The 24284-nt window shown below is 45.7% G+C and overlaps 2 protein-coding genes across 6 annotated transcripts in view; one reads left to right on the plus strand and one right to left on the minus strand.

Annotated features, from left to right (window-relative positions):
- Positions 1-5509, plus strand: part of TECPR2 (tectonin beta-propeller repeat containing 2) — a 43319-nt gene extending 37810 nt beyond the window's left edge. For 3 of the 5 annotated variants that reach the window (XM_030948933.1, XM_030948932.1, XM_030948931.1), the window contains 3 exons: positions 1209-1350; positions 2316-2465; positions 2716-3243. In XM_030948933.1, coding sequence (XP_030804793.1) covers positions 1209-1350; positions 2316-2465; positions 2716-2873 — 450 coding nt within the window. In that variant the 3' untranslated portion in view covers positions 2874-3243. Of the gene's footprint in view, positions 1-1208; positions 1351-2315; positions 2466-2715 lie in introns of all 5 variants that reach the window. The other 2 variants (XM_030948930.1, XR_004060753.1) reach the window with 2 other exon arrangements.
- A 14822-nt stretch (positions 5510-20331) lies between these two features.
- Positions 20332-22076, minus strand: ANKRD9 (ankyrin repeat domain 9). The gene is made up of 2 exons (XM_030949704.1): positions 22000-22076; positions 20332-21545 (listed from the first exon to the last, which is right to left on the minus strand). Exon 2 carries the CDS (start codon positions 21493-21495, stop codon positions 20620-20622), a length of 876 nt encoding a protein of 291 aa, XP_030805564.1. The 5' UTR covers positions 21496-21545; positions 22000-22076; the 3' UTR covers positions 20332-20619.
- Between the last annotated feature and the right edge of the window lie 2208 nt (positions 22077-24284).

Raw genomic sequence — 24284 nt, forward strand, 5'->3', positions numbered from 1 at the left:
AAAACATGAGAATATAGTCTGTCAGGGGCCTTGAAACTTGAATAGACAGGATTGATTTGGTGATGCAAGTCAGAGTTGGTTGTAGCTTGGTCAGACCCAAGTCAGCACCAAAATTTTAAAAGCAAAGCCAAAGCAGGTAACTGTTATGTACACAGAAGGCCCATCTGGGACTGGGCTGTGTGCTTGTGTATACATGCAGATCATGCTTCTGTATCCCTTGGTTTATACATACAGAGAGCTACTTGCTCTTCTGTTTAGTACTCTGGAATTTCAGTTTATGCCCATGAGGCTAAAGCAGGGAGTGCAGTGCTGCTTTGTGAGGAGATGATGTATTGCAGACATCATACTGTCTACTGCAGTGCCTTTACTAGGCTGGTGTGGGGAAAAACTTTTTTTTTAATATCCATGTTTTATTTAAATTCCATGTTTTGCAGGATATTTGCAATCATCCAGCCTGATTGGATGATAGCTTTTGCTACAAAGTCATGATGTTACATCAGTGCCACTGATTTTGAACAGTAGTTAAGGCAAATCTCTGTAGAAGCAACTGGAGTAAGGACATGCCTGGGAGCAGAATGGGAAGTGTATTTCACTTGTGTTTGCCAGTGGGTAGTGGTGTGGATCCTCTCCTGCAGATGAGGTGCTCCAGTACTGCAGTGCTCTGCAGCGAGTTCCATGGGTGTATTCCTGTGGAATGGAGTACAGGAAAGAAGGCAGATCATCATTTCACTGCAGAGAGGAAACATTCAGACTGTAGAAATGTACTGCTTTAGAATATGCTTAGAAATAAAGTACAGGTTTATTAATGTTAGGAAAACTTTCTGTCAAGCAAGAGGAAAAAACTGCATTTTGTGCATTTCTTTGGAAGAGCTCCTTTTCCAACTTGCACTTCAAACTGTATCTGATTGGAATAGCAGTGGTTAAGCAAATACTAACATTATTAGACTTGAATACTGAACTTTAAATATTAGTATCATTATCAGTAATGATACATTCATTCATGTTCCTTTTGCACTTATAAAGGGCTAAACTTCTTGGAAAATGGATAATTGTGTACAATAACACATAAAATATCAGATACATTTCTCCCTGGTTTTAGTGTCTGGTAAATATTTTACTGCTCTTGTGTACTTCTGTGAAAAACAAATGCTACAATAGTACAAAGATACAGTAGTACAAAGTTTAAATACTATGCTTAATTTTTATAGCCAGTAGGAATCAACTTGGTCAGCATTCATTCAAGTCCAAATGATCAGATGTTGTGGGCAATTGATAGCAAATGGAATGTCCACGTACGAGTTGGAATTACAGATGAAATGCCTGTAGGCACTGACTGGGAACATGTACCAGGTAAAAATTAATGCATCAGTTCCTTGTTGCTTCTGCCATTTTCTCAGTGGTTTTGTTTTTGGTTTTTTTCCTTGTTGCTTTAAATTGGAAAGTAATGCTTAATTTTTTTTTTCAGTCAAGTGTTTGATAAGGGTTATATTTTTAAGAGGACCTTGGTTTTACTTAAAAACACTGAGTAATTAACTGGGAGAAATATGATTTTTAAAATGAATTTCTGATGTGTTATTTCAGGCTGCTGCCACTCTATTAGTAAGTGGTACAGTTCCCTTTCAATTAAAACTAAAGCAGAATTCCTAAGCAGTAGGGAGACTGTTGTGCTGGGGGGTTTTGTATTTAATTATGATATCACATGAGGTTTCTTACCTAGATGTGGGTAACAAAAACCTTACACTATTTCTCACATCTTTCTACTAATCCTGCGTGCTAGATATGTTGTGGATTAGGTAATTACACTTCTGCCTTGCCTTTAAATAAAACTAAATTTTATTTGTTTCCTTCTAAATAACTGTGCATTGATGCTGTCTGCTTTTTAAAGATTTGTCACTGCATTAACTCATGGCACTTAGTTGCAGAGTACTCTTGTGAAGAGGGGGCAAGAGTCCATAATGTCTGTAATATTAACCATTTCTAGACAAATTAAGATTGTAATTGTCGGCTTATTCCCCATGTGGTAGTCACATACAGTGTGGGCTCCAAAAGGAGGTTATGAAGGTCCTCTAATTGGATGTTGCTTGTGGCTGTGGCCACACAACAAATTATATCCATGTTGGGATAACCCTTATGGCAAATAGATGCAGGGAGTGCCAAGTCTGCAGTTAAAAACCTTTTTTTTGTTCACCAGTGCTTCATGTAAGAATATACAAAAACTATTATAGTCTTGATGTCTGCTCTCAGAGTACTTTCTGCAAGTGTATTTAGAGTGCAGGACAGCCTGGTTATTCCCTGCTCATGTCCAATCCCTGTAGGTTTGCAGGCCTGCCAGCTGGCTCTGAGCGCCAGGACGGTGTGGGTGCGCTGCCCCAATGGAGACGTTGCTCGCCGCGACGGCGTCACTGACAAGAACCCTGCAGGAGACTACTGGAAAAAGATTCCTGGGAATGTCTCACGTTTAACAGGCAAGTTGGTTCTGCATGGCAGTCTGTCCAAAATGTTGGGATGTCTGCTTTGAGCTCTACCTGATGGTGCTCAAGCTGGCCATGTGCAGGGAGAGCCACACGCACTCTGTTTCACCAAGGGTGTTTTTATCACATTAGTAAAAGCCTTCTCTGGCTATAATTGGGAAAACAGATCCAAATATTATTTATTCAATGTTTAGAATTGGAAGCTGCTATTGTAATTAAAAGATGGATAATTTATGCCTTGCAGTGACCCCTCTAGATGAACTGTGGGCGATCAGTGCTTCAGGATCTCTGCTCCAGCGCCTCACTAAGACCTTTAGCCATTCCCATAGTTTGCAGAAAAATAATGACACCTCTGTTCTGCTTCACCCTGATGATCTGGAAGATGAATGGGAAGTGATATGAAGTCTGTCAAGCTTGTGAAGCAGTGAAAAAAACAGGAGGACAGAATTTCTGTAATGTATGTACAGAATATTGGATCTAAAAGCAACTCATATTGGACCTGTGATATTAGCACTTTTGTATTGGAAAACTGACCTGTTAAATACCCCCAAGCTGTGAGTTCTAATGTTTGTTACATAATCTTTTGGGAGACTCTTTAGGTGTGGCATACTGCAATTGTTATACCGTACTACTGTAAAAGCTCCTTTGGAAATATAACTTTTAAGTTAACCTTACTAGCAATGAAAGTGAGTACTTCACAACAGCATGCAACTAATGTACTGATTTTGAGAAGGAATTCCATTGCATTAAATATTTCTCTACAGTGGAAACATCAAGCATTTCTCAATTTCTTCTTGTATTTGGAAATCCATACCATACTGATGGGATCACTCTTGTACATATATTTAGAATTATTTTTCCTTGCAGCATGGAAGAAAATATGGTGAAGTATTTCTTAGTAAGATCAGAGAACATCATGATTACACAGTATTGTTAGAATGAACTTAGTTTGATCCATTTCCATATAAATAATTGTGAGGCTATACTAACCTTCCATTTCCAGAAATTTTGTTCATAATTTGGCTTCATTCACAAGGTAGAGGTTTGGATTACACCTAATATCAGGGGGACTTCTGCCCATTTCCATAGCCATCAGGAAGCTGACAGAGTTTTGGGGGTGAGTCCCAGTTTGGAGTAAGAAGAGGTCGCTTGTTGAGTTTGTAGTACAAAGCAGGAATGTACAAGGCAGCTTTCATAATTCCTGTTGTGCTGTATTCGTGCCTCCAGCCAGTGCTTTAACATTTGGACTCATATTGTTTTGAGTACCAAACTTAAATTTGTTAAGAATAATATGGTGATTGATAGAATTACCTATATATCCCATTTAAAATCGTGATATTGTGAGAAAATACTTAACAATATTCTGATTTTTAGCTATGTTAGCTAAATTTTGAAGTGTCTTATACTTAACAGATGTTGCAACAGGAGTATGTGATGAACTGGGAAATAACCTAAGTTAATCATTGCAGTTTATTTTTCTTTATACTAAATCTTCTTGGAAAGATACCTCATCTTTTTTAAGCAATAGAACTATAGATGAGAGAACCTGAGTTCACTATGTAGGCGGAGGAATTATTTTGTGTTTGTTCTAAGCTTATAAATCATCAGAATGTTTTAAGCAGCTGCTAACCAATACTGTAAAAGAGCCAGCTTCAGGAAAGGCCAAGAGTTGAAAAGTGGGGATGTTTCTGTTTTCAGCACTTAACACAAATGGAGAAGGATGTGTTTTCTTTTTAACCTCTGTTCTCTTTCAGAATAGTTCATGCGTGTACTGCACTAAACTTGGAACAAACATGGTGCAAGGTGAGAATGTGAATTGGGGGAGAGAGAAGTTATGTCTTTTTTTTTTTTTTAGTAGCACTTGTGGCATTGGCTGTCAGTTCTCAGTTGAATCTCAGTCCTACAGGAAGGACAGATTTAATTCCCTTTTACAGATTGTTTGCTTCTTTGCTGTCTCATCTCTATACAGAGATTACCCCAGAGGGATTCTTTTAGCCTGTCTGGAAGTGGATGGTAATGGAATCAGCTTGTGAAGTTTTATGCAAGCATAACTTGGTGTCTTGAGGACCCCAAAGAAGCTGAAATTCAGCTTAAAAGTATCTTGTGGCAACTCCTGAGTCAGTCACTTTGGAGAAAGGACATGAGAAAGAACAACTTCTCTGTGCCCTCCAAGCACCAGATGCTCAAGTACAATGGCATTATTTAATAGTGACACTTTTGTATTACATTTTTCAAAGTCATCTTAGTAATGGTTTGAGCTTGCTAGTTGTTTATTTACTGTATAATACTGTTCCTTGCTATGGTCGTTAATATTCAATTGGTGTCAAGACCTCTTACAGACTACTTTTTGGGGTAGTTTCAACAAAATTAGGATGGGTTTTTTTACTTTTATTTCTGTATTTAGGTTTTTGGTTTTGTTTGTGCTTTAAGACAAAGTGCAATAAATTAGATTTTTAAGAAATAAATTACTGTGGTAAGACTCATCTTTTGTGTGATTTACCAGAGAATTCTCTATGTCTGACAGTCGTTCTGTTGTGAAAGACTGTGCCCTAATGTTGCCCCAGACAACATGGTAATGACAATGTAAGGACCTGAGTACTGTGAAGTTTATTTTATCTATTTTTTTTAAATTGTGGCAGGGGTGTCAAGACAGCAAAATGTTCATCATTCAAGCAAAGGCAATTAAACACGTCTCTCATTTGAATATTAAGCTTGTTGCATCCATATTAAGATAGTATTTCTGTAATAGAAGTAAACAAATTTCTTTCCTTGCATGCTGAACAAAAATTGCATCTGGAATATTTTAGCTGTCAGTGAAAAATATTCATTTGTGGTTCCAGCTAGAAAATGGTGCAGCAGAAAATGGCGATTGTACCACGTGCGCTGTAACTGCACCCTTCCTTGAATTATTCATTATCTGAGGACTTCCTGTGTTTCTGGCATTTTACTGGAACTGCAGCTGGAGTTTAAGAGAGAGCACCTTGGCTTTGCTTCCCAAAAGAGAGAGCTGTTTCCTGGCTGAATGGGGACCTGGGTAACTTCACACAAGAGAATGTAACAGTGATTAATGAGCCTTCTGACTCTTAAACACACTTCCAGCCCCAGGAATCGTGTTCAGATTCAGATGGCAGTGTCCTTGCTAATTATCATAGCTTTTATCTTGACAAACTGGTTCAGCTGCTTCTCTGACTCCTGCAGGGAAATAGTAGTCTCCTCACAGCACTGGCTCCTTGCTATTGTGCAGGAGTAATCCTGATGTCACAGCTTAAGGAAGATGTCTGTGATGAGTTGTTGTGAAACCAGCTATCTTAGACAGATGAGAAACTCCTGGTTTTCTTTGTCTCACAGCAATAAAAATGGATAGGATCATGTTAAATGGTACAGAGAAAGTCTTTCACTAACAAGTGTCAAAGAAAATATACTAATTCCTTAGGTAAGGTAGTAGAACTGTTGATGTGAAACAGTGCTACTATGAGGAAAATTACAATGAGAAGCTCTTAATTATGAACTTGGGTCATTGTCTAAACATAGCTTTATTTCTGCAGCACAAAGTTTCACAAGTCTTCAGTCTCCATTACCTGTTCCAAGAGTGTCTGATGGAATAGACCAGGATCCTCCCTTCTTCCCACACACCTGTGAACGTCAGAACCCCATAACTGCCCTACATTACTTTTCAATAGATGAGTTCTGCCAAGCATTTCAAAAGCACTTGTGGGTTATTTCAGACTTGTGTGACATTCTGGTTTATATTTTGCTTTTCTCTTGGAACTCCCTTTACTGAGGGAGCTTTTGCTAGTTGTTTCAGCCAGTTCTGGGTAGATTTCAAGGAACAACCTTGATATACCTTTTCAGTAAATGCTGTTCTGAGTATAAAGGCTTGACATTCAAGTGCTTGTATGCCTATGGCTTATCCTGGTCAATTAGCAATTAGTGAAGCATAAATTGTTTATGAAGGTATGGAGTTCTCATTACTTTGGTGTAAATTCTCAGGTGTCCAGATTTTACACTAACTGGCCCTGTCTACATCCCATCCCTACTGTCAGGAGTAGAGAGGTAAGACTGGATTGAGGGTTTCCAGCTGTATTTCCAGCTGTTATTCCTCTTGTAGCCTTCCTGAAAGCCAAGGTTACATGTTGGAAACAGTATTTTAATGGCAAGTAGCTGGAAAAGACTGATGAATCCTGTGCCAAACAAGGTAGATCACCCTGATATTTTGATAATGAGTTATTGTAGTTAACCATCTCACATCAGGACAGAAGAGAACTTGTAATATATAGGACTGGATTTTAAGTACTGGAAAGCGAAAGTTGAGTTGCAGTCATTATCTTTTGTGAATTACTACAACCAGAGCTCTACCAATAAAGATTAAAATGTCTGGATGAATGAAATTATCTCCCTAGTCTGCTATAGCAATATCTGGGTTTATCAGTTATGGATTTCTCACTGCTTGAAATTGAGATGGGAAGTGAGGTTTGGGTTTAGTGCAGGAAATGTTTTAGAATGTTCTGTGGCTGGTATCACACTAGCAGCTGAGTGAAATTACCATGATGACTCCTTTGGTCTTTGAGTCTGCCTGACTTGAAATCTATTTAAATATATCTATCAGATTGTTGTATTAGCTATAAGGTTAAAATCCTTCTTGGTGCTAGTGGAAGAAAAAAAGCATAGAAAAAGTAAAGATCTGTTTGAGAATCTTTGTGTTCTTATGGATGGTGGACTTTTTATATGTACTTACATAAAAGCTTTGATTTCTGTTCTGTAAAAGCTGATAACAATGATAATAAGATACCAAAAATGTACTAAATCTTCCAAATTGAAAAATGCCCTTTCCATTTTGGCCCTCAGAAATTACTTCTAAATACAGGGATTTTTATAGCCTGTGATCCTGATAGAGGAATTGAATAGTACACAGCTGAATTTCACTGAGTGGAGCTGCAGTTATGAATTAATCTTTCAAACATTATTCACTATTTCTGATACTGAAGAAACCAGTGACTGGTTTTTCCATTTTAACACACTTTTCTCATAACCTCAGCTGAGATACACTTAGAGCAGATAAAGGAAGGAGACTTCCATTTACAACACTTGTGTTTTGAATCTCATATCCAGAGAAAATGTACCTAAAGATGTGTACAGAATTTTATTAATGTCTTGTACTTACCATCTTGGCTTTGCACAAGTGACTGTGCTTTATTTGTATTCAGTGGACCTGCTGTCTAATCAGTGTGGGGAGCCTTTGCTGAGAGCTCTCTGCTGTTAAGGGTGTGCAGAGGTATCTTGTGTATGGGATGGAGAAGTGACACAGGTGTTAACATCTCTTGAAGCATGAAATGAGAATACTCAACAGATGACTCCTTGCTGAGGAGTCATGAGAACACTCAACAGATGACTCCATGCTGCTGTATTTTTCCCTAATTGTGGGCTGGATGAATTTAGCTAAGCTCTGTTGGGTCAGATGAAAGATCAAGCTAAGTAGATCTCTCCCAGAAAAAAAATACGAGGCTGGGAGGAAAGTTCCAGGGAAGCCCCCAGCAGAATTCCTGGCACATGTGCCTCCCTACAGAGCAGGGGGATGTACCATAGAGAATGAATTTGCTTGAGCTGCAGGGGAAAAACTGCAACTGCCAGCAAGAAACCCCACAATCCCTGATTGTTCTAGGGAACAGACCAGCCAGCTGATCATGGGAAGTGCAAAGTAAGTAGGGTAATTGCTAGAATGACTGAGATTTTACTTGCTCAGCTCCCACGCTTGTCTTGCTAAATCCGTTTTGTGCCTTAACAGATGGCCGAGGGTCTGTTCCTTCTGTGAGCCACACCCAGCACTCCAAACTGGGGACAAAAACATGTGAAGCAATGGACCTGCACTTTGTTCCATGGAGCTGTGGGGAAAGTCAGACCTTTTAAGTTAAGGAGAGCATGGTAAATGATCAGTGTAACACTTTGAAATAACATGTTTAGCACTGTTGGTTGTCTTTGTAATTGCTATAATAATAATGCTGACCTTGTTAAATATTAACATTGATGCCATAGGTACTTGTGTAGGAGATCTGTTGGGCTTCAGGTCTCGTTAGCTGGTTACTTAAAATACTGCCAACATGGGGCCTGTTTAAAACAGCAACAAAAAAATCTGAAACGTGTGTTTGTCTCTACTCATGTTTGTCTCTGCTCAGAATGGATGCATTGGGGAGCTGAATCTCCCTGCTTTTAAGGCCTGCTGATGGCTTTTCATACTGTTCTTTGCTTAGTGGGGAGATCTTTCTCCTGTCCTTTCATGTGTTTACATGATGCCCATGTAGAGCAAATCCTTTGAGGAAACCACAGGCAATTGAGTGTTGTGTATGGCACCTTCTTTCCTTCCCCCCATGTTGCCATTTCTAATTGCTGTAGGATGGGAGTTGAGGCCCAGGGTTGTAGTGAAGCAGCTCCTTCTACTTTAACTTCAGTTTTAATAAAAACACAGAGCTTAAACCAGCTGGGTTTTGTGTCAGCTTTAACCTTGTCCTTAGTCTTCTGCAGTATGTTTTTCACCATTGCTGGCTGCTTGAAATGTAGTGACTTCTTGAACCTGATTTTAATAGAAGACTTTTGAGGTGGAAGGTAACAGATGTTTGGGTTTTTTTCTTAAATGGATAAAACATGCCATATTTTTCCAGATGAGTTTTAAAGCACACCCAGCAAGGTGAGCTCAGCTTTCACTAAAAAGGCCATGCTTCATTCAGTCCCTGAGTGTCACAATCATACAGCCAGTGATTTCTCAGAGCCACTTTTAGAAGGAGATTGGCATCTATTTGCTGTCAGCTTCAGGGACCTCAGGAATAACAATGTCTCTGCAGAACTGCACTGCCAAGAGAGCAGACTCCAGAGTCTCCCTCAGCACATTTGTTCTGGGCAGCATGGGCAGGCTCATCACCTACACAGGTTTCCCTGCCTCCTGAGTTCTGCCAGCCTCTGTGGGGAATAAGAGGAATCTTTTGCAGACCTGGACAAATGGGTGGTTTTTTAGGTCTGTTTCTAAGGATTCTTGCTTTAAGTCTGAGGTTCCCTGCTAGAGTTCCCAAAGTCAGCCAGAGTGGAACACATCAGCACAAGAGACACAAATTTCATCCCTGATAAGTTGTCATTACAATACAACTTTGTTCATGCTCTCTTAGGGTGAATTTCACCAAATTTCATGCAGTTTTTAATTTTAAAAGTTAAATGTTGAGGGGAGCAGCACAGCCTGTATTGTATCTACCATCTATGATTATTTTAGGACATTGAGTGACAGTGATTCTCCACAAGTACCCATCTCTGACCTTGAGATGGGTACTTTTAAAATTCAGTGTCTAAGGGACTCAACAATTAGGCCTCTCACCCAGATGATTTGCAAAGTATTACCCTGCTTGCATTTTGCATTCAGGATTCTTACTTTTTGTTACTCTCAGTTTTACAAGTACAGCTTGTTCAGAGTGAGCAGATTTAAAATAGCTATTCCCAAATTCTTGAGTGGGTTGACCTGGGTCACCACTTAAAACTTCCTTTTAGATTTTCCTGCACTTTTTCCATCTAGTTTTTAATAGAAAGCACCACAGAAGTTGTATGCTTCTGTAAACATATGTGGTCCACTTGACAGTGCCTGATGAAGCGTCTTGGAGAATCACTGCTCCGGAAACACTGCTGCAGTGGGAATATGAGCATTGCTTTCACTCCAAAAAGTAAAAGAAATCTGACTTTATTAGCACTGATATTGTTGATCTCTTGACTTATATTCAGCTGTTTTCCCGATTAAGATTAAGAGTATCTGAATTCAGTTGTCATGTAAAGCCCAGGAAATACTGGCCACAGTTATAACCACGCTGACTAGGGGAAAAACAAAACCATTTTTTTTTACTATTTTGAAAAAAATACCTTGTGAAAGCACAGCCAGGCAAGTAGGGAATACTGGAATATTTAGTCGTATTCATGGCAAAGCTTTCACTGCAATGGACCCTGGATAGGCTTCAGGAATATTATTGGTAGGCTTTGCCTATAAGGTTTTGCTATATAACATCTCTGGAGGCAACTCTGCTTATGTTCAGCCAAGTAAGATGTTTTTGGAAGCCATCCCAAGCAAGTGATTTTGCAAAACAAGTGGATCTTCTTTCTATAATGTGATAGTCTTTCTTCTTCGGCAGTGACTCGTAAAATTTTAATACGGATGACGCTTGGGGAAGGAACCATTTTTTTTTTCCCCTCTCTTTATCCCAATGTCTCTGCTGTAGTCCACACAGATAAGGAGTATCTTTGGAAGCCATTTTGTGCCACTGGTTGGGAAATAGGAGCATATCTTTTCAAAAGATAGTCAAGTCACAGGAGGCCTGTGGTAGTAGTTCTGTGTAATATTTGCAGCCTTGTTCCTGGTTTGGGGGGAAGCCTTTTGCATTGCATTGCACAGTGCTAATGTGACTTTGTTTCCCTCTGATATTGATGTGTTCACATCAAGGTTACTGCAAACAGCTGGAAGCACCTGGATTTCAGACAGGACATTCTGACAAACCAGTATGAGCAGAGATAATGCTCCCACTTGGGAAGGGGGCAGGGATGGGAGTGGAAGAGCCTTGAAAGAATACCTGCCTTAATCTGTGGTTGCTAGGGTGAGCAGAAGTAAAATGATGATTTCAGGGACTGTTGAAGAGAGTAATTCTGACCTGTGGAAGATGAATGAGGAAAGAAGAAACAAGCTTAATGCCAGTAAGCATTTCCTTATCATAAGACTTATTAGGTTGTGCTGTTGTCAGAAAATGGTTGCAGTTCCATTCCATGAAGCATTTAACACTGGACAAAGGGACCAAAGTCTATAATTAGATAAAAGAATAAGAACATCTATCTGTCAGAGCCATTTAATGTTCTGTTGCTTTGCTTGATTCTTTTATGTAGGTGATATCGCCTTGTTTTCACTTCTTAAAGTACTTTTATGTCCCTCATGTTCTGCTTGCTAGATCTGAATGATGTTTGCAGAAAGTCAGGAATTCTGAAGGTGAAGAATGAGTGCATCTTCCTTGATGTCATTTTCACAGAATCACAGAATATTATGAGTTGGAAGAGACCCACAAAGATCACTGTGTCCAGCTCATCAGTGAATGGCCTGTACAGTCATTTGGTGCTGTGAACACACAGCAGTTTTGCACATCAGTCCTCCAGCACTTCTCTTATCCATGAGAACGTTCAGGGCTTATTGATGGCCTGTGTGAAAACAGTGCTTTTTATTATAGAAGAGGCAAAAAAGCAATGCCACCAGCAGGCTCATAACATGTGACATCACCTGTAAGAAATGTAATATATCTGGGGGTTGGGTTGGTCTTTTTTATTTTCAGAATCAGAATGTCACGAACAAAAATAAGAAATATTCCTTTGACCACTGATGATTTGACATTACAACAATATGGGGGACTTGTAAAAGGCAAATGGTTAGACTTGTGTAGTAAATATATTTTTGTTAAACTCTAGGTGCTGGTTCCAATAGTCTTTCTCCACAGAGGTGATCCCTCCACAGGTGGATGCTGATGTGTAGTGTCAGTCTTTGACTTCAACAGACCTGAGCTGTCCCTTTTATTTATTACCTGGTCATTTTCCCCAAACCCAGCCATCTCATGTATTTATTGTGGTAAATCAGCAGTAAACTTACCTTCACCTAAAGGCAGATGGAGAAGGAGAGCAGGCAAACAGGAAAGAGGAATTGAAGGTTTGCTGCTGAGGCAGTTCCCAAAGGCTGCTCAGAAAGGAGCAAACCAGAGTGAGCTGAGTGAGGTGACCCTCACTACCCAGCTCAGCAGGATGTCAGGCATTGAGCTTACACTGAGGGTGTGGGCTTGACAGTAGCATGATGGGCAGACACATCCTACAGCAACAGGAAAGTGAGCCACAGACCAGTAGAGCTGTGTTTTCCCATTAACCCATAAAGAGCTCTCTGGCAGAGGCTTGGGAGCTAGGAAGGCAGGTGGAAATGCCAGGAGCTCTGTGCTAGTTTCATGTTTTGATACCACAAAGAACATGGGTTTTCTTTAGGGTCAGAGCTCAAGACTTGCTGTCACAGGGGGTGCAGCCCTTCTGCCAGCTGAGCTAAAATTCATTGGCTTGGATAGCCAAACTTGCTTTTGTCTTCACAGATGGCAGCTAACAGAGATAAGTGGGACATGTCTTTCTGCCACACTGTATTTAATGTCAAGGTCACCTGTGGTCATCATGGGATTAAAACAGCAGGTTTGGTATGTGTCCCATCAGCAAGGGTGTATCCTATGTGAGCTGCACCAGTGTCAGGTTTGGATCTGAGTAAAGCTTCAGTGTAGTCCAGTTAATGAATAGGGCCTGGTAAGGTCACAGTCCAAAGCAGGGATTTGATTACATAAATTTCTATGCTTTTGTTTTAAAAGGGAATCTACACAAGATTTGTTTGGTATCTGAGCAACCAGTTTCTAAAGCATCAAATCCCAAGTAGGAGGCAGGAAAGGCTTCTTTTGATTCTGGAACAAAAGACTTCCGAATACCCTCTCAGCTCTGTGTCCTTGGTTTGGTACAGCACAGTGCCACTTCCCATGCATGAACTGCAAATGCTGAAAAGGTGAATAGATGCAGATCCAGTCTACCAGCTGAGACTTATTACCTCCCAGAGTGAGCACTCAGTGCTGCTTAGCACCCTCTGAAAGGCACAGCATTTGCTCAGCAGAGCTTTTCTTTCTGAGCTGGAGGTGGGCAGAGCCAAGCTCTGTGTCAGTTCTTCCCTCTTCTGTTTGGCTCTAGCTTGGAAAATTACTCCCTCACTGTCAGGGCTAGCAGAGTAATTTGTTCCCCATTTTTCCTCCCCCATCATTCAGCTGAAGTGGAAAGAGGATGGGAACACGTGAGAGTCGTGCTGTTAGAGCAGAGCATTTTGGTTCTTCTTTAGCCCCATGGGGCTCAGCTGTGCAGTAGAAACACCTGCCTGACAACCCTGGGCTGGTACCAGCAAAAATGGTGTTTGCAGCTGCAGCATGGACTGCTGCAGGGCAAGGTCTGCTGCTGTCTGCCTTGTGTTGTGGGGGCCTGGGAGACTTGAGGAGTTAAAGAGTTAAAGGCTGCTGTGGTGGCCACGGCAGGGCAATACTGAGCCAGAGACCTCTGGTGATAAGAATATTTGCAGATATTACTGATAAGAATGTTTGCTGATGTTAGTCTGGAAAAGCTTGACCTCACAATCTGGAATTTAACTGCTCTATATCTCTCTGAACTGGCAAAAGGAGATGTGCTGTGGGTTGGCTGCTCATCATGTGGGCAGGGGCTCAGTACCACAGTCATGTCTAAGCCTGTGAGTAAGCACAGCTGATGCCATGTGGTACCAAAGGGACTCAGGTTCTCACTACATTCATGATACAAGTGTTGTGGTGCTTGGCCCCAGTGCCTGCCCATGCTGTGTTCCCCAAGCCCCAGGTGCCTCCTGCTCTGTGCTTCCATAGGGGCCTGATCTCACTTTGTTTCCCTCTGATATTGATGTGTTCACATCAAGGTTACTGCAAACAGCTGGAAGCACCTGGATTTCAGAAAGGACATTCTGACAAACCAGTATCCTCACTGAGGAGCTGGGGCTCACCCAGGCTCTTGAACAGTGAGGGACAGCTTGGATGCTCTTTGCCCATTGCCCTGCTGGTAGTGAGCTTCCTGTGCATCCTGAGAGCAGGGCTGGAAGGGCTCAGTGGCAGACAAGAGTCTGGGGACAGGCTGTGCTGGAGGGAGGACTTTATTGCTGACAGAAAGAGTGGAGGGTGGAGTGCCTGTCTCTGCACACCCAGTCTGGGGTGGCGACTCTCAGGAAGAATTATGGTCTCATAGAGACCAGACTGACTGGAGCAAAGGATTATGAGGAATTACACCTTGAGTCTTTCACCTAGAGCTTGATACCACAGCCCTGGCTGATGGGATGGTAGCTTGCTGGCCTGTCATGAAGGTTGGGAGGATAATGCTGGATGTGAATTGCTTGTCTCTAGCCTGGCTGTTGTACAGAGCTCCAACACCTCACCTGATGTTCTCCACAGTGAAGGCAGCCTGGGTGATGTGTAGCTGGCATTTCACTTTGAAGGAAATTACCTGGTTTTATCCTTCAAAATATTCTACCTGCTGAGTGACTCGGTGAGTGACTCACCTGCTCTGCTCTCCCAGCAGCTCTTAGCTCAGGGCTGTCTCAGAAGGTGTTTTTCTGTCAGGGCATTTGTGGTCTAACCACAAATGTTGGTGGGGAAAATGAGGCAGCAGCAAAGCTGAGTCAAACCTTGGGCATCTGAACGAGCAGGCAAACCCAAGGGAGTGCCACATTCTTCCCAGTGGCATGAGAGTGTTTTTCCCAAAGAACTGGGAGCTCTGCCATGGTTCTCTGGCCCTACCGTGCTTTCAGCAGTTTTCCTGAGCTCTGGGGCCCTTAAGGTCCCAGTCCTGGTCCTGCTGGGAGAGCCTGCAGATGTTACCAGAAGTGATGTGCCCCTCTCCTCACAGAAAAAGTGGACAAGCTGTTGTTCAGATCACCTCCTTTATCAGCTGGGGAATTTTATCCAGCCTGCCTTTGGCCACAGCCCTGAGAGAGCATGGCATTAGCATGAAATCAGTGTGAGAGTCTGCATCCCTCTGCCTTGTCACTTTGAGTCACTAACCATCAATAGCTGTCCCTATTGCAGGAGTGGGAGAGAGCAGGAGAGCACTAGCAGATGGTTTTAGAGGAAAGCATGTTCAGAAACTGAGCTCCTCAAGAGATTTCATTCTCTCTCTTACTGTGAGTTAGAAATTACTTATCCTTTTAGCCTTTGCTCTAAAATGCTGCCTCAAACATTGTCAGGAAAATGACTTCACATTAAAACTAGGAGTGTGATGTAGTATGTGTTTATTGCAATTTACTTGCACGACTAAAAAGAAAAACCCCTAATGATTATAAAATAAAGCCTGAATATTAAGAGCATGATGACAAAAACCACTCCTTACATCAAAACAGTAATTACCACTGGGACTGGAACAAAGGAGCAGAGGGACGATTTTGGGCAAAGTTGCTTTGCTGGCTGAGAGAGAAGATGGGGCTGCCCAGTTTTCCAAAGAGAGTCAAGGTCTGTGTACCCAGCCTGGCCACTGCTGGGAGCACAGCCCATCAGCCCATGTGCCCTCAGAGCCATGAGACTGTGGCAGAGCAGCTGTGGCACTCAGCACACTGTGCAGGGAAGGTGCTGCCCTCCTTGGAGCTGGAAGCTGCTCCCTGTCCTGGCTTCTCCAAGTCCTTTCTGCCTGGAAGTCTCTCTCCCCCTTGACCTCTTTCCACTGCTTTCCTCTTTCCTGGGGAAGGACTTGTGTAGCATTAATTGTTCATCTCCCTGTTGAGGTCCATGGAATGTATTGCCCCTGTGTTTGCCTCAGCTGGGGAGCACAGGGAGGGGGAGACTGGTCCATGGTCACCCCTCACATCCCAGACATGCAGGTGTCTTGCCATGGCTCCTGAACTGGGGAATTGAGCTTTTCAGGCCTTATTTGCTTTCCTGAAGAAGAAGTGTTGATTTGTTCTGCTTCCCATTAGATTGGCAGTACAGGGAATGTAACCTTACAATGGCTGGAGGGTCTGGAGCTCACACAGGATCCTGAATTACTGGCTCAGACTTGCTAAAAACCTTGCTCAGAAAGCTGAAGTGTGGGACAGATCAAAGTCCCTCTCTGCCTTCCTTGCTTCTATGAATTGTCTCTGCCTTTCTCTTTGCTGATTCAGATCCATTTTGGTCAACTCTCACATTTGTATTAGGAAAAGGATATTTTTTCTTACAGAATAAGGAGGCAGGGTTGATGGCAGGGGATGTTTTGGGGTTTAGGGACACATGAGAAATCAAGGTTAGCTGGATGGGACCTTTGTTTGGCTCAGCTACAGGTTCTTCAGAGAGCCTTGGATGCACCACAGTTAAAAAATCAATAAAGTAAAGTTGGATTTAAAACAGATACTGTAAATCAATCAGATGTGATAAGTTCAATGTAAGAACTGCTGGCCTGGGTCATTAGATACCCAGGCTCTCCTGGCTTTAGCAGTAATTCCTAAACATGATGAGTTTCTCTTTGAGGCTTCTGAAATTAGCTTTGTTGATTTATGTGTTTGTGTTTTTTTTTTCATTTATCAACTAAACCACTGGGCAAACAGATACTGGTCATTTCAGAGGTTATCAGGGCAAGTGGGGGCAATCTTTGTACCCCAGCTGAACTTGGTTCCATTTCTTGTAGCAGCAGGGAGGGATCTCTGATGTTTTTGCAAACTGTATTTGTGTTTCCTGCTGAGTTAGGTTTTGTGGGGGAGCTCAGCTCCTTCCACTCTTGTGCTCCACATGCTCCTGTTCCTGTGTGGTGGGAAGGGCAGGAGTAAATCAGTGCAAGCAGCAGCCTTGCAGCACCACAGGGGAGATTCTTGGTAAGAGAGGACAATTTTATGTGGTCTGAGCAAGTCATAAGCAGAACCTCCTTTTCACACATTACAGGTGGAGGAGGAGAGACCACTGCAGCCAGCCTGGGAATTAATGGTGATGTAGCCTCAGACATGTGCTGACACCAGGCAGGGATGGAAGTCCTGTTATTAACTTAGATCTTATGAAACTTGGTTTGCAAGGATTTACAGTGCTCTTTAAATATTAAGCACATGGCACAAGTGCCTTGTTTGCTTGAATGGGATGATGCAATGCACAAGGATCTGCTGATGTCAGTAGATTTCTTATACTGCAAATCAAAAACCCATATGGCTTGGACACCAGACATAGGACAAATAGGAAATTAGGAAACAAACCTGGCACCCTGGCCCCTTTCTAGTCTCTCTCTTTCCTTGCCTCTGTGCCAGGGTAAAAGAAGACTGTTAAAGAGCACAAACCCATCTTTTAAACAAGTTACCCAAAATTACAATGGACCTCATCTCCTTCAGCAGACTCTAGGCAGGCTAAACTTTGGGAACTGCAGAGGAGTCAGTTGCAGAGTCAAAACTAACTCAGTACTTCCTCCCTCCCCTTGCTTTCTGAATGAAAATGTTTCAATCACTGTCACTGCAAATAAAACCACTTTGTACTACAAGGTGGGGAGTATATGAATATTTTGGTTTGAACGTGCTTGAGCAACCCATGGGACATATTTATTAGATTTCATCACTGTCTCCTGGCAGAAGGTAGTTTTTTAGGGGACTGACTGTAACCAAGCTTTTCAGGAATGCTGGTTCTATCTACCATCTTGCACACTTTTGGAAAGCATTTCCTATGGATGAGTAATTTGCCATATGCGACAACATTAACATGTGCAGGTAAGACAAGCTTTTAAGTTTTATCTCCTTACCCCTCTGCTCCCATGGTGTTAGGACTTTGTGAATCTTTCCCACACCTTTGTGGCCAGCTTCCTGGCTCTAGCACTACAGTTCTCTTCTGCAATGACATAATCACTGTCCGTGTTTGCTTTTTTAAGCTTGTCAGTGGTGATGCAGCTGGCACTTCTTGGTATTTTTGTTGGTAGCCTTCTCCAAAGGAAGGAGATGGAAAACTGATTGAGCTGTGGAGCCTGCATTCCACTGTGCCCTAAAGATGACCGGAGACAGAGATGTGCTGGCAGGTCAGTCTGAGGAAAGATGATGCTGCTATTGCTTGGTCTATAAACAAAAGACTTCTGTTCCCAATGCCAAGAAGCCCCAGCCTTTTTTCCAAGCTGTGACTCTGTCTGAAAAACAAGCCTGGACCCAGCTGGGTGAGTGATCCATGTGCTCACTGGTTGTTTTGCCCCCAGTTCCTCTCCAGATTAAGCATGGCAGACCTCAACAAGCCACACACAGCCAGGGCTGTTGGTGACCCTGGGCAGAGCCATCCCAGCGTGGGCTCAGCCCCAAGTGTGATCCTGTCACAGGAAAACAGGGCACAGCAGGCGGCTGGCTTTGCACCCATCCCAGCGGGTTGAGAGGGTCAGTTCTGTTTGTTGAAATGAATTACCCAGAGCTGGTGGGAGGGTGTTTTGTCAAAGGGCTCATCTGAAGGTGTAGGATATCCTGCCCAGCCTGTTGTGCTGTTCCAGTGTGTAATTACCTCACAGCTTGGGAGCAGGAGCATTTTCCAGTTCAACCAACCAACCAACTCCCCCCTACTGTTGGATCTCGTTATGTCTTTGTCAGCAGAGCTGATAAACATTCTGTCCCAACCCCTGCTCTGTCTCTTCCCCCACCTCACCTTGGAAACTTTGCCGTGTGCAAGCTGGACCTGACTCCTTTACTACTTGTCTGTTTGGAAAGATGTTTCCACACCATTGTTACAGAAGCAATGGAGAACAGATACTGCAATGAAGAGTGTAGCAACACAGATATTTTTTTAAGTGGCTAGGTTTGGAAGATTAGGATTAGTTCTCTGGATTTCTGTATTTTTATAACCAACAAGGAAGCTGAAGAGAACAGTTAGAATTTTTCCATGTTTTCCAACAAGGGATTTGAATTTCCCATGGCAATAGGTTTGAGCATGTATCAGCTTCGTTTCTTAGGAAAAAGGAACATTTTCTCTTCTAGGAAACATTTTCAGTGCTATCAGGCTAAGAATAGCAATCTTCTTTCTGTTTCTTCTCCATTTTCAGAAGCATGGCTTATCTTTTATTGTGCATGCAATATGGAGATTTTAGATTAAATACCACTTTGTTCTGCTGAAACGTGAATAGCTTATAGCGCCTCATTTTGTGGCTTTTTTGTTCCTTAACCAAAATTAATTAATGAATAAAGAAATTTGTGCCTTGAACATAGCTCTTCTCTCCTAAGCACACCAACTCCTTGATGATCCCAGAGTGAACAGCAGTCCTGAAATAGTTCAAGTGGCAAACAGCTCCCTGGCTACGAATTTAAGCCTTGAAACAAAACCCTACAGTTTCAATGACAACTTCCAAGAACAGAACCAAGGCTCCAGTGCTGTGTCCTAGGAGATCACTATCATTGTAGGGCTGATGGAGCCAGCCCAGCTCCCTGCAGAGCACACAGGGGCAGTGCCAGTCACACAGGGACTGCCCAGAATGCTGAAGAGTAAAGGCTGCAGGGCAAGGAGTGAAGCTGTACCCTTTGCTTGGTCAAAACAAAAGTGTTGGAAGCAGGACATTACCTCTAAAGGGCTTTTTGATCCGGAGTAGCTGTGAGGATGTTGTTTCTACCTTGGAGCATCTCAGAAGGGATAGCTGGGGAAAGTTTGGCTATCTAAGCTCCTCTGGCACCCAGAGTGAACAGCAAGACTGTCGTGGTGCTCTCAGCTGAACCTGAGCCATCACACATTGATGGGAGTGGCAGTGGAGTGGCCAGAATCCATAGAAAAAGCCATGATCTAGGATCCTGGGCCATTGTCACACCTCCTTACATCCCCCTGGGAACAGCAGGCTGGCCCTCCTGCTCTGTGCTACCTCCTCAGCCTGCAGCAATCGCACAGAGGGGCTGCAGGGTCCAGCCTGGCCAGGGCAGGTACATTTCTGGCCACAGCAACACGTGTGCTCCATCTCTCTCTGCCTGACAACAAACACCTTGGCCTTCCAAGGAGAACAGAGACAACTTTACAAGGAAGCTAACTGTTATTTATGCGTATTTTAAAATACATTTTGTTCACATGCACATCCTTGGCAGCCTTGTTTAGGGAAGTTGTAACAGTATCTGGCTTCTCTTTGGTCTTGTGTACAAGACAAGGAAGTTTTCATCTGTGCCTTTAAAAAAACCCAGCATCTCTGCCAAGATGTATTAGGAGAGCTGTAAAAAAAGGAATCATCCTGTTCCAGGACAAGGCTTATGTAACAGGGAAATCCTAACAAAAAGATACTCCCCCACCCTGCACACCCTTTTCCAAGGCACATGCCACTCCAGGGTTTTCAGTTGCTTGTTTTGTATTTTGATCACATCTGCCACTAGTTTATTTGTATGTATTTACAAATATGTTCTTCCCCATACCCTCATTTGTACATGCCATAGAACATCTTTATAAAATGCAGCATGGCCCTCACCTCACCACAAGGATCTTTAAATAAAATATATTGTAAAGTGCCGGATACAATTCTTTTAAAAAATACTGTTCTCAGTAAAACAGATACTTGGCCACTGCATTAGCAGCTTTGTATAATGATACATTTTTAGCACAAGTCTGTTTCTGTCAGGTGAGCAGGAGGCTCTCATACCACCCCTCTAGCTCTCCAGTTTCAAGTCCAAAGGCTTTAGAAAATGAGGCAGAGGCAGATTATCCAGAGCCTCTGGGAAGTGCTCAGGTGAAATGGTCCTGATCAAGACACGCATGGCTCCGACAAACAGCGATGGAGGAGCTAAGCCCACCAGGCACTGGAACCTGTTCTCTCCCAGGAGGTCCTGCCACTGCCGCCGGTTGTCCAACAGTTGCTGTTTCATTGCAAACTCGAGGTCCTGAGGCACGAAGAAGAAGAGGCAGTCGAGGCAGAGGAGCTTGGCACGCATGTTGGCAGCGGGCATGTGGGAGATCTGCTGCAGCAGGGTGTCCAGGGGGGTGTTCCCGGCGCTGTCCCGCAGGCAGGGCGCTGCGCCGTGCCCCAGCAGCAGCAGCAGGCACTCGGGCCGCACCAGTTCGCAGGCCATGTGCAGGGCTGTTTTGCCGCCCTCCACGCGGCTGCAGCCCTGGCGGTCCAGGTGGGCGGCTCTGTCCCCCGGGGGCAAGGTCTGGATGGCCTTGAGGATTCGGAAGAGCACCCGGACGCGGTTGTAGCGCACGGCCATGGCCAGGTGCGGGGCCGACTGGCAGCAGCTGAAGCTTTGGCTGGGCACGGCCAGGGCGCTCTGGGGGAACTTAGTGAGCAGGTGCCGGGCGTAGGGCTGGTGGTCGTGCACCAGCGCGTAGAGCAGCGCCTCCGAGGGCGAGTACACGCTCACCTTGCCCCCGTCCTCCCAGTGGAACACCTCCATGGTCCGCATGTCCTCCAGGAACCAGACGGGCAGCAGGTCCCGCACCGCCTGGTAGAAGGCGAAGGAGGATTTCTTGCACTGCTTCTGGGACTGGGCGCCGCAGCCGCCGACCCAGCGGACGCTCCAGGGCATGGCGTGCGGCCGGGCTCCGCCGGGGGCTGCCTCCCACCATCGGCCCGGACCTGCGGGAGCGGACGGGCGGTCAGTGCCGGCGGCCGGGGCTCCCCGGGCCGCTTCCGGGGCTCGCCGGGTTGGCCCGCCCGCCTCCCCGCCGGTGCAGGGGACAGCGAGCCGGAGCGACACCCCGGTGCAGGAGACACCCGGAGCACGGGATCGCCATCCCTCCCTCCCTCCCTCCGTCCCTGCTCCCGCTGCACGGGTCACCCGTGTCCCCGGTACAAGGAAACGGCCTCCCGTCAGCGCACAGGACGCCCATGTCCCTGGCGCACGGGAACCCGGTACGGGAAAACGGCCTCCCCGCGGTGCACTGGACACCCTCATTCCCGTGCACGGAGACCCGCTACAGGGGAACGGCCTCCCGGCAGTGCACAGGACGCCCATATCCCTGGTGCACGGGGCCCGGTACACGGGAACGGCCTGTCTGCCTGTCTCCCTGCCCCCGCTCCCGGCGCTCACCTCCCCGCCGGTCCCGCGGTGCCGCCCGTGCCGTGTCCGCCGCAGTGGAGGGGCGGGAGGCGGGAGCGCCGCGCGCCGCCGCGGGGCCCTTTTATGGCCCCCCCGCCCGGGCGGTGAAGGTCGGTCAGGACCGGGGAACTGTCCGGCCAACGCCGATTGGCCGCCGCCCCGGCGCCCCGCCCGCCCATTGGCTGCGCCGGGAGGACGGGGCCCGGCGCCGGCGCGTGCGTCACGGGAGGCAAAGTTCCAAGAAACTTGGCTGAGGGCTCGGAGTCCCGCGGGGGCGGGGCGGGAATGCCGCGGGGCGGGGGCCGCGGGCAGCGGGGTCCCGGCGGTAGGAACCGGGGCTTCCAGGAGCGGGAGGTCACAGGGATATGGGGTTCCTGAAGTATGGGGGTGTGGGGTCCCGGGGGTGTAAGGATCGCGGTTCCCGGGGGTATGAGGTCCCAGCAGTGCGGGTTTCTGGGGTCCCAAAGGTGTGGAGTACAGGTACATGGTGTCATGGGGTGTGGGGCCCTGGGGCTAAGGGATGCAGAGAGCAAAGGGCGCAGAATCCCGGGGCCATGGGATCCAGAGCCTGCGGGATCCGGGGCACACCCGAGCCTGGACACATGGGTCAAGGGCACCCGGTGTCTGGGCCACAGCGGGCCTGTGCCCGGCGGCTGTGGGACACCCGGCCCCTGCAGACGGGCAATGCCCGGCTACACCCGTGCCGGGGCAGGCGGTGTCACACTCCCGTGTGCCAGGGCAGGCGGTGTCACACCCCCGTGTGCCGGGGCAGGCGGTGTCACACCCCTGTGCCCGCCCTGGCAGGGCCCAGCCTGGCCTGTGCCAGTTCTTGGCCCCTGTGGGTGGCTCGGGCTGGGGTCTGGCACTGCCCTTCGGCCAGCACACGTGTGTGCACATGTGCTTGCTGCTAAACTTCTGTCTCTCGGATGTCTCCAGAGAGTGACATTTGCCTGCAGACATTCCCTCTGACAGGCACCTGTCAGGTTTAGGCTACAGAAGAGCAGGGAGATAGATGGTCATGGTGGGGGGTGAGCCCAGCACTGCCCACAGCCCTGCACCAGGGGCTCCCCTTGGGCACCTGCAGTCCCTTGGCCCTAAAATGCACATGTACAGTCACACACTGGGAAAGCAAGTGCTGCGTTACTGGGATCTGCTCTCTCACAAGGCCTCCTTACTGATAGCAAATACTGGGATCTGCTCCATCCTTGACCCCCTGAGACCATTTCCCTCTTCCTCTGTGTGTTTGGCCCCAGTGTCTCCCCCTCTTGCAGCCACTGTCCTCTCAATCAGGAAGATCAGACTCTGGCATCTCCAGGTGGGCAATGCTAGTTGCTGATGGGTTCACAGGCCACAGCTCTGATTTCTCTATCCTTGGAGTTGTCCCACTGCTGCTGTTTGCTGCTGGAATGGAGACAGTTGTGCACACTGAGGGGAATCACCAGACAGGGACTGAAATGCTTTGCTTCCCCGCAGCCCTCTCTGTGAAGCTGCTCGGGGAGGCAGGAAGGGAGACCACATCACGCTACCAACTGTCCTGATGACCACGATGAGTAAGAAGCTGGCGAGGAACAGCCATCCCCTTTGTTGTGCCTCTTCTGAACCCCCATTCAGCCAGGGAAACAATGCCTAAACTGTGCTTGCTTTGCTTTGTAACTTCTCTGCCAAGCAACGTTCACAGCAAACCCTGGGGATCCGTGTGAGGGGGTGGAGGCAGGTGAGGGAGCTGGGCAGGACACTGTCACACTTAAAAACTCTTGCTGACCTCATCTGAGGGAAGAGAATAGAAGAAGGATAACATCCACTGATCTGCTTTGCCAGAGAGAATTACGTCCAGCGTTTGTCAGCACAATTCGTCATCGGAGGATCCCTGCGGATCCACCGCGGCTCCTGGCATCCTGGATGTCAGCCACGGCACAGAAAATCCTCTTTCACTGCTTGTTTCCGATTCCAGGTGAAAACCCATTAAATGCAGCCGCTCCACCACTCCCTGCTGCAGCCAGGGCACTGACCTGTCAGTCACGTCCTGTCGCTGCAGCCATGGATTGATAATTTGTACCAAAGTGCCAGACCAAAAGAAATGTTTAAAAATAGCTGCTTCTACAGCCCTTCCTTTCTGTCTGCCCGTGCCTTGCTGCCCATTGCTGATGGCAGTGGTACCCACCATATCTCTGTGTGCTTCCTGCTCTGGGGGATGCCCTGATGAGAATCCCAAATCCTTTTCTAGCTGTTGCTAGGACATTGCCTTCGATTTGGATGTCCAGTGTGGTGATGTCAGG

The sequence above is a fragment of the Camarhynchus parvulus genome, chromosome 5 (genome assembly GCF_901933205.1).
Source record: "Camarhynchus parvulus chromosome 5, STF_HiC, whole genome shotgun sequence".
NCBI classification, from domain to species: Eukaryota; Metazoa; Chordata; class Aves; order Passeriformes; family Thraupidae; genus Camarhynchus; species Camarhynchus parvulus.